This window comes from Pongo abelii, chromosome 16, assembly GCF_028885655.2.
Source record: "Pongo abelii isolate AG06213 chromosome 16, NHGRI_mPonAbe1-v2.0_pri, whole genome shotgun sequence".
NCBI classification, from domain to species: Eukaryota; Metazoa; Chordata; class Mammalia; order Primates; family Hominidae; genus Pongo; species Pongo abelii.
This window is the reverse complement of record NC_072001.2, coordinates 80,924,468-80,939,500: the sequence shown is the minus strand read 5'-3', so window position 1 is coordinate 80,939,500 and position 15,033 is coordinate 80,924,468. Positions and strand designations below refer to the sequence as shown.

At 57.7% G+C, this 15,033-nt stretch overlaps 1 protein-coding gene across 3 annotated transcripts in view; it reads left to right on the top strand.

The window, feature by feature from the left end:
- LINGO1 (leucine rich repeat and Ig domain containing 1) overlaps nucleotides 1-15,033 on the top strand; it is an 87,266-nt gene that overhangs the window by 59,580 nt on the left and 12,653 nt on the right. Inside the window, exon 1 of one of the 3 annotated variants that reach the window (XM_024232138.3) lies at nucleotides 3,934-4,617. Coding sequence (XP_024087906.1) covers nucleotides 4,612-4,617 — 6 coding nt within the window. The 5' untranslated portion in view covers nucleotides 3,934-4,611. 3 annotated transcript variants of the gene reach the window in all.

The following is a 15,033-nucleotide window of genomic DNA, read 5'->3' as shown; positions in this document are numbered from 1 at the left end:
AGCGCAGGGCCTGACCTATGGATTTCCTGCCACTTCTCGATCCACTTCACTCTAGCCTAGTACTTCATTACACAGTGGCCTCAGCAACCCCATCATGGAGGGCTGTGGGTCTCTGTGGTAGCTTCTGGAGGCTACATGGCCCCAGCTTCTGGACTTCAGCCTTTTAGGGGCTCAGGGTCGTCCAAGGAGCCCTGAGCTTAGAGACCTCCACAGGGCAACCTCTCATTGCATAGCTGGGGAAACTTTGGCCCAGGGAGTGGCTGTGACCCCCTCAAGGTCACACAGCAAGTTAACAAGTTAACTTGTGGCATAAAGTAGAACACGGGGTCCACCTGAGCACCCAGCTCCACAGGGCCCCCCAGCTGGATGCTGGCTCCACTTCACTCCCCCAGCTCTGCTCCATGCCCAATGCCAGCTACCCAACCCCCACTTGCCTCCCAGGCTCCTGGTCTCCGTTTTTCTTGCTAATTAGAGGTCTCAGCAATGACTCTGCTGTCCCAGCCATTTTAGAGCCGTCATTAATTTCAAGTGCCTTCAGAAATAATCATCATCGTAAAACCCTGCAAGCTGCTGGGATGCCAGTGGATAGGACCAGCATAGAGCAGGCATGTAGGCAGGCCTGGGTGTGCCACCCTCTCCTTTCTGTGCCCGGGGGACCCTTGGTCCTCGCCCCAGCTCCACCTCCTGCCTCCTCAGCCTCTCAGAGTGAAAGGAGAGCAGGACTAACATCAGATACACACAGAGCTTCAAAGCCCAGCTCTAACTTGTGCACAGAGTGAACTTGAGCAAGTCACCAGCCCTCCCAGAGCCTCAGTCTTCTCATCTGTACAGTAGGAACAGCAATGCCAATCTTGCAGAGAGACGAAGATGTGAAGTGTGGCTGAGTCTGGCTTATAGTAAGGGCTGAATGCATGGTGGAGGGCCTTATCCCCTCCTCCTGTGTTCCCCGGCAAACCCATTCCAGCTTCTCCACTTTGCAGTGAGCAGTCAGGCTGGCTCCTTCCAGCCACTGGTTCCTGCTTTATTGGGACTTGCTGAGTTCTCAGCCTGCAGCCAGGGTCTGCTGTGTGCCCACCTATGAGACACGCAGTCTCAGACCTGCTCTTGGGAGCGCCTAGTCTGAGGATAGAGGGAAAAGATTTGGGCCTTGCCTCTAATGTCATTTCCGTCTGGGGAGAGGAGACAGGAATAGAAGAGATGGGTCTTGGTTAGGTTTTGAAGCACAGGTAGAAATCAGGGAAAAGGCACGCCACCAGGGTGGTCCAGCGGGCACAAAGGCCTGGGGTGGCGGGGAACATTTTTCAGCTGTAGCTCCTGGACACGATCCCCTGGTTGTGCCAGAGAACACTTGGACTAGGCCATCCCGGTGTGTCACATTCTCCATGGCCCTGGGAACCCTGAGAGGACTCTGCTGGGAACCACCCCACCCCACAGGAGAAGAGAGATGCCTGTTCCACAGCTCATGCAGAGGTGACTGGGTGGGGACCCAGTGACAGACCCCTTTTTCCTGGAGTCTCTAAGTGACAAGGTCAGGGACCCGTACTCTCACCAGGCCCAGACTAGACCCTCAAAAAGGCCTATCCTCCAAGTTGTTCCCCCAAAGCTCCCCGTCGTTTCCATTGGAATAAAACAGGGAGAGCTGGGAGGGGTCATGTCTTTTGGAGACAAAGGGAAGGTGGAATGGCTTGGATGCCATTGACAGCGGAGAACCGAGGCCAAGGGGCCCTTCCTCCCAGACACAGCTCCGTGGTCATCCCTGCTGCCTCCGAGGCGCAGAGGGATCATTGTGGGCACCAAAATACCCCACCCCAGGACCCCAGCTTCCTCCGGTAGCACCTGGGGGTTGGCGGGGTGGAATGAGTGGGCTCTCCCCCATTTCTCCGCCGAGATCACTGAGGCAGGGAGCAGGTGAGTCGGGGGCGGAGAGATGTGGTGGCCGCGCCTTGCCTGCGTCAGTCACCGCACCAGGAATAGCCCTCGCCCCCGCCCCCGCCCCCCAGCGGGTCTGCGCGCCCGCCGGGTGCCTGGCGGAGCCTTTACGCAGGAGCCAGCGAGCGTCTATTCCTGTCGGGCTGGTGGGAGGAGGCGGCGCGGGAGGGCGGGAGCGCACGGGTAGCTCACAAACAGCCGGGGTAGGGGGGCTGGGGAGTCTGGGGAGGGGTCCAGGCAGCGCGGAGTTGAGGGACCGGGGAGTCGCCTGCGCTGGGCTCTGGCAGGGAGGGGGACTCCTGTGCTGGCCTCCCTGCTTCACCTCCCACCTGTAAGTCCTTCTGCCGAGCCTGCCCCCTGGTGGTCCACTCAGCCGTAGAAAACGAGTCCAGTTCCCTTTCCGTGGCTTGCTGGCTGTGTGACCATGGGCAGAGCCTGGAACCTCTCTGGGCCTGGGCTTCCCTCCCTCTGTCACAGGGGAACAATAGTGCCTCCCCCAGAGTTGCTGGAGGGTGAACGTACAGTTCACAGTAGAGCATAGCATGGACACATGCCAGGAGGGGGCTCTAGCTAGACCTAGGTTGAGGATGGGCATAGACGTAGGAGACAGGAGAAAGTGCTCCAGACAGGACTGTCCAGAGCAACAGTGTGCCAGAGAGACTGAGAAGTACCCAGAAATGGTGCAGCTGGCACAGAAGGTCTGTGCAAGCCTTTGGGCTGTGTGTGAGGCTGAACAGCGGAGAAACAAGGTGCTGTTGGGGGTGGGGAGAGGTCCCTCCGTGGCAACCAGGCATCTCTGCCATGATGTTGCGCAGGCTTCCTGGGAGAGGGGGTGTCACTGGAAGTGGGATTCCAGGGTCTGCCCCAGAATCCGAGAGGCTTTGGGCTAGATCCCCTCCCCCAGCCTCAGCTGCCCCTGTGGACTCAAGCTATTAGGAGTATTCATGTGCTAATGGGTTGTTCCCAGCAGTGGAGAAGGGATGGCCGTGCCGGGTGGTGTCAGCATTGATGGTTATTCTAATAAAACTGGCTTGGTGTTAAAGGGCGTCTGGCTTCAAGGAGATGGAGGGGGGTAGTACAGGGGAAAAGGTGAGGTCCTGAGGGTGGTAACCTACTCTGCAGGCTTTGTCAAGACATCCCTGCTGGCCTAGTTTTCTGTATCTGAGGATCAAGGAGGATCTGGGTCTCCGAGGAGAGGTCCCATTCCTTGGGCCCATCTGAAGTTGTGGCCCCAGCCGAGGATCCCCGGGACCATTCCGGGAGGAGGAAACAGTCAAGCCCAGACGGAGGCTCTGCGCTGCCCTCTGCTGGCCGCTGGGTGCAGGGCCTCCGGATGGAGCGGGCCAGAGAGGCCTGCCGCCCTCTGCTGGGCAGGAAGCCAGGCTGGGCGGGGACCCCGGCCGCGGGGAGGTACGCGAGATCCTGCTCCTGGGTAGAGCTGCCGGGCCAGCGCGGCTTCCTTGCCGTCCCCTGGAGCTTCCCATTCTGCCTGCCTCGCCCTCCCGCGCTAGAATGTGGGCCCTCTAGCCTCGTGGACTTTCGAGAGGAGGGGACAGGGCCAGGATGGGGGCTCCCGGTCGGCCTCCCCATGACGCTTTCCAAACAACCCTGTTCGTGTGGGGAGCCCTGTCCGTCCTCGTGCGTCTGTTCGTCCACAGCCCAGTTAACACGTGTAAACACACTCGCGCGCTCACATGCACACGCATGTGGCCACGCAAAATCACACACAACGGTGTGCGCGCATACACCCAGGGAGGACCGCACGCCGGACTCCCCGAGACCCGGCTGGCCCGGGACTCGCTCGAAGCCCCGGACCCGGAGGGGCGCGGCCGTGTGCAGAGCTGGAGCGCCTGGCTGGTGCGCCCCTCGCCTGCGCACCCCTGCCTGTTTCGCTGCCCTAAGCGTGCAGGGCAGCGGCTGGGGTGCCCCTCGCTCTCCGCCCCCTCCGCTGAAAGGAGACGAACCACCCCCCACCCCACCACCACCATCACCAGGTTTTGCGGCCGCGCCTTCTCCTCCCCCGCCCGGCTCCCGCCGCTCGCTCGCTCCCTCCTCCCTCGATCCCTCCTCCCTGCCTGGCTCGCTGCTAGCGCTCCCTCCCCGCGCCGCTGCAGAGTGCGGAGCCCGAGCGGGAGCCGGCGCGGGAGCCGGAGCGGGCGGCGGGCGACAGCGCAGGCGGCGGCAGCGGTGGGTCCTGGTCCCGGCCCCGGAGGGCGCGGAGTCCCCACCCGCGCCGCTCCGGCCCCTCTCCCGACGCGGGGCGCCGAGCAGCATGCGCGGCCGCTGCCCGCCGGCCCCGGCCCCGCGGCGGAGCGCGCCCGGCCTCGACCCCGGCCCCAGCGGCAGAGGCGGCGGCGGCGGCTCCGGGCCGCCCCAGGGGGCAGAAGCAGGCTCGCGGAGCCCCTGTCGCGCGTCCTGAGCGCGCCAGCCCCTCCGCCCGCCGGGGCCGCAGCCTCCCGCCTCCCCACTCCCGAGCCCCTGCCCCGGCTCCGGCTCGGCTCCCGCCCGCGCGGGGCGGACAGACGGACAGCCAGCCCCGCGAGGGCGCGCGGACTGCCGGGCGGAGGTGTCGGAGGAGGAGGAGACGGAGGAGGGGGCTGGGCGGGTGCTGGGGCCTGGCCGGGCCGGCTGGAGAGACATGCGATTGGTGACCGAGCCGAGCGGACCGAAGGCGCGTCCGAGATGCAGGTGAGCCAGGCGGCCGCGGCCGAACCCTGAGCGGGCAGCCCCGCGGCGAGTGCCCCTGGGGGCCGCCGTCAGCCCTGGTTGCGCCCTCCTGGGGTTGCAGGGCACCTCGGTGCCACCCAGACCTCCTTTGGGGTCATAGGCCTGATTTCCCCTCAAGCCTCAGAAATAAAAATTCTTCCTTTCCCACCTCCCCTACCTCCAACCCCAACAAATTCCGGGTTTGTAAGCTGGGAGCCTGGAGCTGGGGAGGGGCCCCCACGGGTGTCCCAGCCCTGCTCTGGTCTCCCCTTCCTGTCCCCCCTCCCATTCTGAGTATTGGTCACTCTAGAGGGTAAGCCCCCTGCTCAGCCCTGGGTGGGTACCTCCCTTCGTGGACCCCAGGTGCTCCCAGGCAGCCCCCCCCCCCCCAGCACCAGACACTCCCTAGCTGGTGGACACAGGTCAGGGGCTGGGTTTCTCCACAAGCTCCAGCCTGGATGGCAGCTCCCCACCACACACAAGCATCGCCCCTTTCCAGCTCCTGCCCAGTGAAAGGGAGATGGGGAGTAGGGAGAGTGGAAGGAAGGGAGCTGGGGACCGGGAGCGCCCAGGAACCCTTTAGGGGCCTCCCCTTTGTCTGCGTTCAGCCCGGGCTTCTCACCTCCTCCTGTCCCACTTTTCATTCTAAGGCAGAGCGGGTGGGAGGTGGGAACCAGCTGAGAAGAGGGAGGTAAGGAGGGAGCCTCCTGCTCCCCCTCACGCCCTTTTCGGGGTGGGCTGTGGGCTCTCTGCTCTCAAGGCATGCCAGGAGATGTGTCCCTCCGGGCGGATCCCACTTTGAGGAGGAGGGGTGGGGCCAGGCCAGTGGGCAGCCCCCTCCCGGTTCCTGCTGGGGTCGCAGCCCAGCCCAGTCCAGCCTGACTGTGCCTGCACCTCCTCTTTGTTCTCAGAGGCCTTGGGCTTGGGGTGGGGCAGAAGGGGGCCTGAGAGGATGGGAAGAGCTCTGCCCTGAGTGGGTGGGAGTGCAGGAGGCCCTGAGGTGGGGGCTATGGCATCTGGACAGCCCCTTCCTGCTCACCCAGCCCTCCCTTAGTCCTCTGCTTGGTTTGGGCAGCCAGAGGGCGCATAGCCCAGCCTGGCCCGCGGCTCTGGGCTCAACCCTGTTGGTCATTATGCCAGCGGCTTCAGCACTGGTGCCTCCCATGCCCAGGGAGCAATGAGCCGGGACACCAGGCGGCAGAGAGCCTGGGGCTTCCCCAGATCCAGCCCAAGAGTGTCAGTGAGGAGAAGAGGGCCAGCTGCTCCCAGACCCTTTGTCCTTGTATAAGCCAGGAAGGAGCTCAAAATCCTCACGCCTCTGGGAAGGCGCTAGCAGCAGGTCTACTGGGACGGCATGCCTGTCCTTCCTGCTTTCTACCCGTGGCCCGAGGTGGGAAGGAGGGTATAGGGTGGCACAGGGGAGAGACCAATAACTCCTTGGAACCGTGCTGAAAGAGGGCACAGACTCACATCGGGGATCCCAGCAGCACCCAGCTGCCCTTCCTGGAAGGGGCTTAGCGAAGGCAGGGACAGGCGCCCTGTGGTGTTCTTGTTGTCTCTGCCCCCCTCCCCACCCCCTGACAATTTAAGTGTGAGCCCCTGGGTAGGGTGTAGTTAAAGCTGCAGTGTTCCCCAGGGTCTGGAGTTAAAGAGTGGGAACCAGCTTTTAGGGGGATGGGCATGTGCTCAAAGCCAAGGGCCCTGTGTGACTGGGAGGGAGGTGGAGAGACTTACCCCTTGCGATAGTCCTCTTTCTTCTGGGCTCATCTTCGTCCTCTGCCCTCTGGGCATCCATTTTTCCTATATTGGGTATTGTTTTCTAAAACGCAGACTCCCAGAGGGACACCTCCCCCACCCCACCCCCCAAAAAAACAACCTCTTGTGGAGGTGGGTGGTTGTTCTGCATGAGGCCAGACGGGATCCCAGGTGCCGGTGAGGGCTCACGTGTGGTGCTGCTCTTCAGGCGCCTTCGGACGCAGATATCTGGAGAAGCACAACTGGGGTTGGGGTGCATTCCTGTTGGAAGATAAGGCAGTGCAGTCATTCATGCAGGGTCCCATGGACACGCATGAGGCAGCGTGTCCGGTGGAGGGTAGAGGAAGTGGAGCCAGGGAAAGGTGGGGGGCGGTGGGCAGTAGATGTGGTGGTTTCAGAGTCAGGGCCTTAGCTTGCTGGCTGGAGTCTCTTGGGCTAGCTGTCCTGTGTGTGGCACTCTGTGGAAGTGGCCTTCCAGCCCCACCCACCTCCATGGTTAGTCTCTGGAGGCTTTCTGTTCTGTTTCCACCAGTTCTTCCACGTATCCCCCCATCCTCACCTGGCTTGGCCCTGCATCCCCTCACAAAAGGTCCTTTCCTCTCCTTCTCCTGACCCCCTCCTCCAAGAAGCCTCTCTGCCTGCTTTAAGTCATTGCCCCTCCTTCTCCAGTCACCCACAGCATAGAACCACACTTGTTTGCACTGAATATTGTACCAGCCCAGTCACGCATGCATTTGTTCTGCACATCCTAGCCAAGCTGCCTGCTCGGCTCTGGGCTAAGCATGATCTGCCTTGAACACCCTGAGCAATCCTAGTACCCTTCCTTTTGCCCTCCTGCCTGGCCCCTGGGATGGGACAGACCCTTGGAGGTACAAGGGAGTAGCTATTGGCTAGCGGCAAGGACTACCTGTGCATGAATGCACAGAGCTAGATGATGTCAAAGATGCCCCAGGCAGGGGTTGGGAAGAGACAAACAGGGTACTCAGTAGCCCACACAGGCACTCAGAGAAGGGTGAGATTTCTCCCTGGGGGTTGAGGTTGTCAGAGGTGCTTTAGGAAGAGAGGGAGACTGGCTGAGTCCTAGGGAAGTAGCAGACTGCAGAGACACAGAGAGCAGGGGACTCCAGAATCAGGGAAGGTTCTTTGTAGAAAGAGTGTGAGAAGGCAGGTTCATTTCCCAATACATTTAAGGCATTCTTGATGCTGACCTTTGTTTAGTTGTGGAAGAATGAATGAATGAATGAACGAACGAACGAATGAACAAGCGAACGAATGAATATCCCTGGGTGCTGTGGGCTCAGTAGAGCTGTGCTGACAACAATCTACTTGTGTGTGTTCAGTTTCTTCAATGTTATTTCATAGTGGAGTTGTTAAGAGTGTGGACCCCGGAGCCAAAAGTCTGGGTTCAAGTCTCAGCTCCACCGCTGCCTAGTTCTGTGACTTTGGGCAAGTTACTTAATCTCTCTGGGCCTGTCTCCTTATCCATAAAGTGAGGGTAACAGTAATATCCACCTCAAGGGAGGTCGTGACAATTAGGTGTGCTAACATATGCAAAACATTTAGAACAGTGCCTGGTACACAGTAAGCCTGTAATAAGTGCTAGCTACTCATAGTTTACATCAGTGATATGCTCATGATCTTATCCTTGTAGGTGGTAGGTGCAGAGGTTTGATTTTATACCCAAGAAAACAGAGCCGGAGAGGTGGCGAGTGACTTGCTGTAAGTCCCCACCTTGCAAGCCTGCGGTTCAGTCTAGAATGCCTTCTTCCTGACCTCTGGGCTGGGGCTCTTACTCACTAATCCAGGCCCAGCCTGTTAATTTATTCATTGAGGCATTTCGTATTAATGATAGTTAGTAATAATACTATAATGAACACTGTTACCCTACTCTCCAACTTAAACACCAGCGATCCGGTAATGATGTACATCTCCCCATGTGCTCCTGCACACCCCATCCCGTTGCCTCTTTTTCAGTGACTACTCTAAATTATGTATTTAACAATCCCTTGCCTCTTTACAATTATATATTTTAACATATATAAGTAGTTCAGTTTTAGTTACTTTTGAACTTTATAAAAAGAGCATGAACTATATGCAGTCCTCTGGAATTTGCCTTTTTTCTTCATCACATTTAAGCTTCATCTATATTGTTGTGAATAATAGTAGATGTAGCTCATTTTCACTGATGTATAATATTCTGTCATGTGATCATAAAAGTGTAATTAACATTCTCCTACCAATGGACATTTAGGTTATTTCCATTTTTTGCTCTTACAAACAATGCTGCCAGGAACCTTCTCATCCCATCTCTGAGGCAACATGCAGTGTGTCTGGGGCACACAGCTAGGAGCAGAATTGCTGGCCTGTAGGGCATGTTCGCATTCACTCTTACTAGGACATTTGCCAAAGTGTTTTCCAAATTGGTTAGACCAGTTTGCGTCACCCCAGCAGGAGACGAGTGTTCCCATTGCACCCCATCCTGATCAACACTCAGTATTGTCAGGGGCCTTGATTTTCACTGATTGAATGAATGTAAGATGGCATTTCATGATAGCCTTGATCTGCATTTCTGGAATTCAAGGTTTCTGGTATATGAAATGTGGGTTGAGACGGGCAGCAGCCAGTGTGTACTAGGTGCTCACTAAGCAGTCATCCCATCGGCACCCGTTCCCCCTGTTGTGGGGATGCTGTCTCTACCATCCCTGAAGTCTGGGATGGATACGAGCAATCAGGGAGGACTCCACAAGCAAGTGGGATGAAGGAGGAGCAAGAAGGGCTTAAGTCCCTGCATGTTTAATGCAAACAAAGGACAGCAAATTCCAGGAACCCCAGAGGCTTTGTGTTTACCCCAGGATGGGAAGGAGTGGTCCTAGCTTAAGAGTTGGAAGGAGCCTGTGTTTCATTATTTTAGCATCCCCTCCTTCTACACAGCCCTCCTGTGCACCTGGCATGAGGCCTGGCATTGGTGAGCGCTTAATAAGAGTTTGGTGACCCAGGGAATGAACCCCGGATGGAACAAATGTGTGCTTGCTCCTCCTCCATTCTCACTTCTTTGGGGAGTCCTCTCTGACTGCTCTTGCTCATGGATCGAAAGAGGGGTGGCTGAGCAAGGTGACTCCTGGGCATTGCAGGGCCCCCACCCACGAGGCCCTCCAGATCCCTGCCAGCCCAGAGGGTCTGAGAAGCTGGGTGCTGGCAGGCTAATTTGGAGCAGCTCCCTCTGTCAGCCTGGTACACCAACGATTGATTCCACGCTGCCTTTTCCGCCTGGGCCTGGGCCCCTGGAGCTGGTTAAAGACGAGCACCGGGGCTGGCGGAATAATTATGCCTATTTCATGTGACACCCAAATTGATAGCCGCCAGGGTGACATTACCAGGGCATTGTTCCTCGTCTCCAACCTCTTATTACATGTTATTAGGGTGTGTGGTGTGTGTGTTTTTCTGTTTTTTCCCGTTTCGGGGAATTAATCTCTCTCTGCCACCTCCTCTACTTCCCTCTGCAGACAACCTGCTCTTGGCTCTGGAAGGGGGTGGGGGCCTGGCCAGCATGCTTCTTCTGCCTAGCCCAGTGCAGGGCTGCAGATGGGGGGTTGGGGGGGTGGGGACTGGCCATCTCAGGTCCCTTTACTTGGATGCAACACGGGGGCATCTCAGAGCTGAGAGGGGCTACTGAGGTGTAGATCCCAGCAGAGGAGGCCTCCTGCAGTCGCCTTGATCCATGGTCTCAGCTTGCATGCCTCCCATGATGGGCTGTTCACTTACTACCGAGGCAGACCCTCTGTCCTGAGCCATCTAATGTCTCATCGGATTCCTCACACTGAGCTCAACGGGCCTCCCTGTGAGCCCACCCATGGGTCTTGGCTCCCCTCTCTGGGCCTGCAGTAGACCTTTGCAGCCTCTGCCTTGATATGCTCCTTAGAGATTTGCGAAGGTGCCAGTTCCTCCCCCAAGTCTGGGCTTCTTATGAACGGGCAGCCGGGTAGTGGCATCCATTGTGCCTGAACAGGACATTCCTCCTGTATGTGTCTGACTGGAGGCTCCATCACCTCCCGGATACTGGGCTCAGTTTACCAGGTTGGAAAAATGGGCTCTGGCAGTGGCGTGGCCAAGATTCATTTGAGTAGAGAGGGCTTTGAACTACCAGGGCTAGGAAAGAGGCAAGTGTTTTATTTATAATCTGCCTGTCCATGTTATACAGAACTCACTGGACCTTGGTTTGTGATGTTTTAGAGGGTTATTTTTCAATCTTTTCCCCTTTTGAGGCAGAAATAACCCAAACTCTCACCTGTCCCTGACCCAGCCCCGCCATGGGGTGGTCATGTGACCCTTGTATGATGTTGGGGAGAGAAGGTGGCTGCGGTTGGGATGCTGGGGTCCTTCCTAGGCCCTAGCCTGGAGATGCTGTGGGACCTTGGACAAGTCCCTGATGCTCCTGGGCCTCAGTTTCCTCATCTGTGTGAGGGTCTCTAAGGGTGTTATGCCTTTGGAGCCAGACAAGCTCAGGACGTCGGGCAGGTGAACTAATGGCTCAGAGCTTCAGTTTCCTCATCAGTGAAGTGGGTGTGTAACATGGTGAGGGTTGGTGGGGTTGTTCAGCAAAGCACTTAATGTGTGTGCTCGATATAAATGTCCCTTCCTTTCCCTCTCCCTGAACTCTCCACCCCCAGCAGTGAGGGCAGTGTGAAGTCTGCCATCCCCACTTCCGATTGAGGAATTTGTGGTCCCCAGAGGTAAAGCCACTTGCCCAAGATGACACAGCTCAGCAGGGCCCTGAACCTGAATCAGAGGGAGGCAGTATGCAGGAGTGGGCAGGACAGCTGAGAGTCTGACTGCCTCAGGCCCAGTCCCAGCTCTGCCACTCATCACTGTGGGACTTAAGGCAAAGTGCATCACCTCTTGGCGCCTCGGTTCTCTAATCAGTAAAATGGGGATAATACTAGCCTCTTAGGGTGGTTATGGAGATCAAACAGGTTCATACCTGGCACATAGCCAATGCTATGTTAGTGTTAGCTTTAAAAAAAAAAAAGAGACACTATAGGGAAGTGATGAAGAGCGTGGACTCTGGAGCCAAACCATTGGGGTTCAAATCATGCTAACACTGACCCCGAGCAAGTTATGGAACCTCTTTGTGCTTCTGCTTTTTCCATCTGCAAAATGGGGATAATGGCAGCACTTACCTCAATGGGTTGGTGTGAGATTAAATGAATTTTTATATGCAAAGTGCTTGAAATAATGCCTGGCACACCAAAGGCCACCTATGAGGGGTTTACCAATCATCATTCTCATCGTCATTCTATTTAGCTCTCTGGCTAATCCCAAATCCCAGGCTAGTTCCACCACACCCCTCAGCCTCTCACTGCCAGCCTCAATCTGTGAGGCCGTGACACCCCCCACCCCAAGCACAAGGCCTATAGCTCTCCCAGGCGGGGGTTGGCTGGTTTCCAGGCCTGAGCTGTTCCCAAATAGAGAGGCCCTGACGGCTGGGGCTGCAGAGAGGGGTCCCCCTTGGGGCCCCAGGAAGGTGTGAGAGGACGAGTGGGGACGAGGCAAGCGTGTCCCAAGGGGCCACTGGCCTGGGCAGGGGATGGCGCTGGGGGCTTTGAGGGGCATCTTCCTGTCCCCGAGAGCCTGGGTTGGCATCTCAAGACATGAGAGGGGAGATACTGGGGTGCAGGACTGGGGTTGTCCTTGGGCCCCTCTCAGGTTACCCCCCCGAATAGGCACTTGCCTGCCCCACCTCAGCTCTGGGACAGCTCCCATCCAAGTGGGGGTACTGAGCAACCTTGTGCAAGGGGCAGAAAGGGCCCAGAGTGGTCCAGGACTCCCCCGAGATCACACAGCAGGGCAGGGTGCACTGGCTGGAGCCCATTTTGCTCATCCAGAATGGGCCTCCTGTCAGCCCTGCCCGACTCTCACTCCTCTCCACCAAGCCTGCTGCTCCTGGAGGGCAGAGCCTATATATAGAAGCCTTTAAACACTAAGATGCTCTGACAATTAAAATTCATAATTTATCCCGCAAATGGCCGGGAGGCTGTGAGCTGGCCGGAAGGCTGGCAGCTCTCAAGATGGCTGTGCCTTGGTGAGGTGGACAGGGGCATTCCTTCCTTCAGTGCAGGGCAGCCAAGTGCTTGCCTAGGGTGACCCAGGACAAGCAGGCAGACAATCACACCATGCCCAGTCGGCACCCTCCAGCAGGCACTGAGGCCAGTGAGCACGTGTGGGAGAGGATGGAGCTTCCCAGAGCGCACCTGAGTGATGGGGCTGGGGGCCGGGGCGTTGGGGAGGAGGGGCAGCCAGCACACACACATAGAGGCCACTCACACACAGACACAGGTACACCACACTCACACACAGAGACACACCAAACACACACACACAGGCCACTCACACACACACCACACTCACACACACACACACACACACACAGGCCACTCACACACAGACACAGGTACACCACACTCACACACAGAGACACACCAAACACACACAGGCCACTCACACACACACCACACTCACACACACACACACACACAGGCCACTCACAGACACAGACATACCACACTCACACACAGACACAGACACACCACACACACAGAGACACACCAAACACATACACACACAGGCCACTCACACACACCACACACACACACACGCCACTCAGACACACCAGACTCACACACAGAGACACACCAAACACACACACAGGCCACTCACACACACCACACACAGAGGCCACTCACACACCATACATATACACACACACACACACACACACAGAGGCCACACATCACACACACACACACAGAGGCCACTCACACAGACACACCACACTCACAGACACACACCACACACACAGAGGCCACACATCACACACACAGAGGCCACACATCACACACACACACACACACAGGCCACTCACACAGAGGCCACTCACACATACCACACACACACACTCACACAGTGACCACTCACACCACACACACAGAGGCCACTCACACACATCACACACACACAGGCGACACACACACAGACTGCTCACACACCACACAGAGACCACACACATGCCAAACACACACAGGCCACACACACACGCCACTCACACACAGACATACACACACAGAGGCCACTCACACACAGAGTCCACACTCATAGAGGCCGCTCACACACACACACACACACACACACACACAGACACCCCGGGGGCCCAACAACCTTTTGCCAGAACCGAGAGCAAGAGGAAAATAAAGAATTATACACGACAAAGGACATGACCTCAGTTTTCTTCTAGGTTGGTTTTTCTGTCCCCATGGGGGTCTGAGGAGGAGGAGGGGAAAGGGGAGGCAGGTGGGGGCGGGGCGGACCAGCCCCCAGGGAGACGGCGGACACTGGCTGCCTGGCCCCGGCTGGTGGAGCCGCGCAGTCCACCAGGCTTTCTCCTGCAGGAGCTCATCCTAGGCACAGTACTGCAACTCTCAGGGTTGCCTCACCACCTCCCCATGGGCCAGGAGGCAGCTCCCCAGATTAGACTGGCCAACGACGGAATTATTTCGCCCATTAGCAGCTCCTACCTTATGCCATTATCAGCCATTCACACCTCAGCGGGGATTAGCCCTGGAAAGCCAGAATGGAGCATCTTTAAAGGGAGTCCAGAGACCGGGGTCAGGATTTGGGCTAAGAGAGAAGCCATTAGGAGTCCCAGGATGCTCTCAAGTTGACCAGGCTACAAGTAAGTCCCTTCCCCCCTGCACACCTTTGCTCTCACTGTTCCCTTTGTGGAAATGCCCTCCCCCTGCCACTTCCTCGGCCTGTGGGAAATGTTTGTATTTCAGCCTGAGCTCACACAGCACCTCCCCCTCACCACAAAGCCTTCCTTCATTAAGAGCTAGGTTGGGAGTTGGAGAGCAGAGTGTGAGTCCTGCCCCTCGCAGCAGTTGCCTGGTGGGCTCTCTCTGCTCCTTTGAGGTGGGCACGTCTGCAGGCAGGGCCTGGGAGTGTGGAGCTGTATCAGGCCTGGTCCCACTTCAGAGGCTGTCAGTCTGGGGGCCACAGGAGAGGAGGCCGCAGAAGTGCCGACGGAGCTGGGAGAAGCCCAGCAGCAATGCGGGCAGAGCGTGGCCAGAGATCCAGAGGGGACCCTCCAGAGGCTGTCGCTTCTTCCCAGGCTAGAGGAGAACCACCGGGGGAGAAACCCTGAGCTGCTTCTGAAGGCCGGGTAGGAGGCCTCTAGGCATGGGGAATGGATGGTTGGCCGCTGCGACAGAAGGAAAAACCCGGGCCGGGGTGACCGTCACAGTCCTCTCTAGATGGGCCCCACTGCGCCCCCATTCCTGGCCACTTGACCCCAGTCATCTCTGAGCAGGCGCAGTTCCCGCTAACACGCTTTATCATTTCCTGAAACAGATCCCGCATACTGAAGCTGAAGCAAAGAAGGGACCTCAGGCAGGCAGGGACTTGGGGAGAGGACAAGTCACAAGGAGCCCAGGCTGGGCCTTGCTTCTCTTCCTTGGTGATCCGGCGTGAGTCCCCTCACCTTTCTGAGTCTCCCTCCCTAGCTGGATATGGAAGGGCTCAGACTCACCTGGTGGAGTGGCGAGGACGGGGCTGTGTTAACAGGCCCCAGGCTGATATGCACAGGTGGTGGGG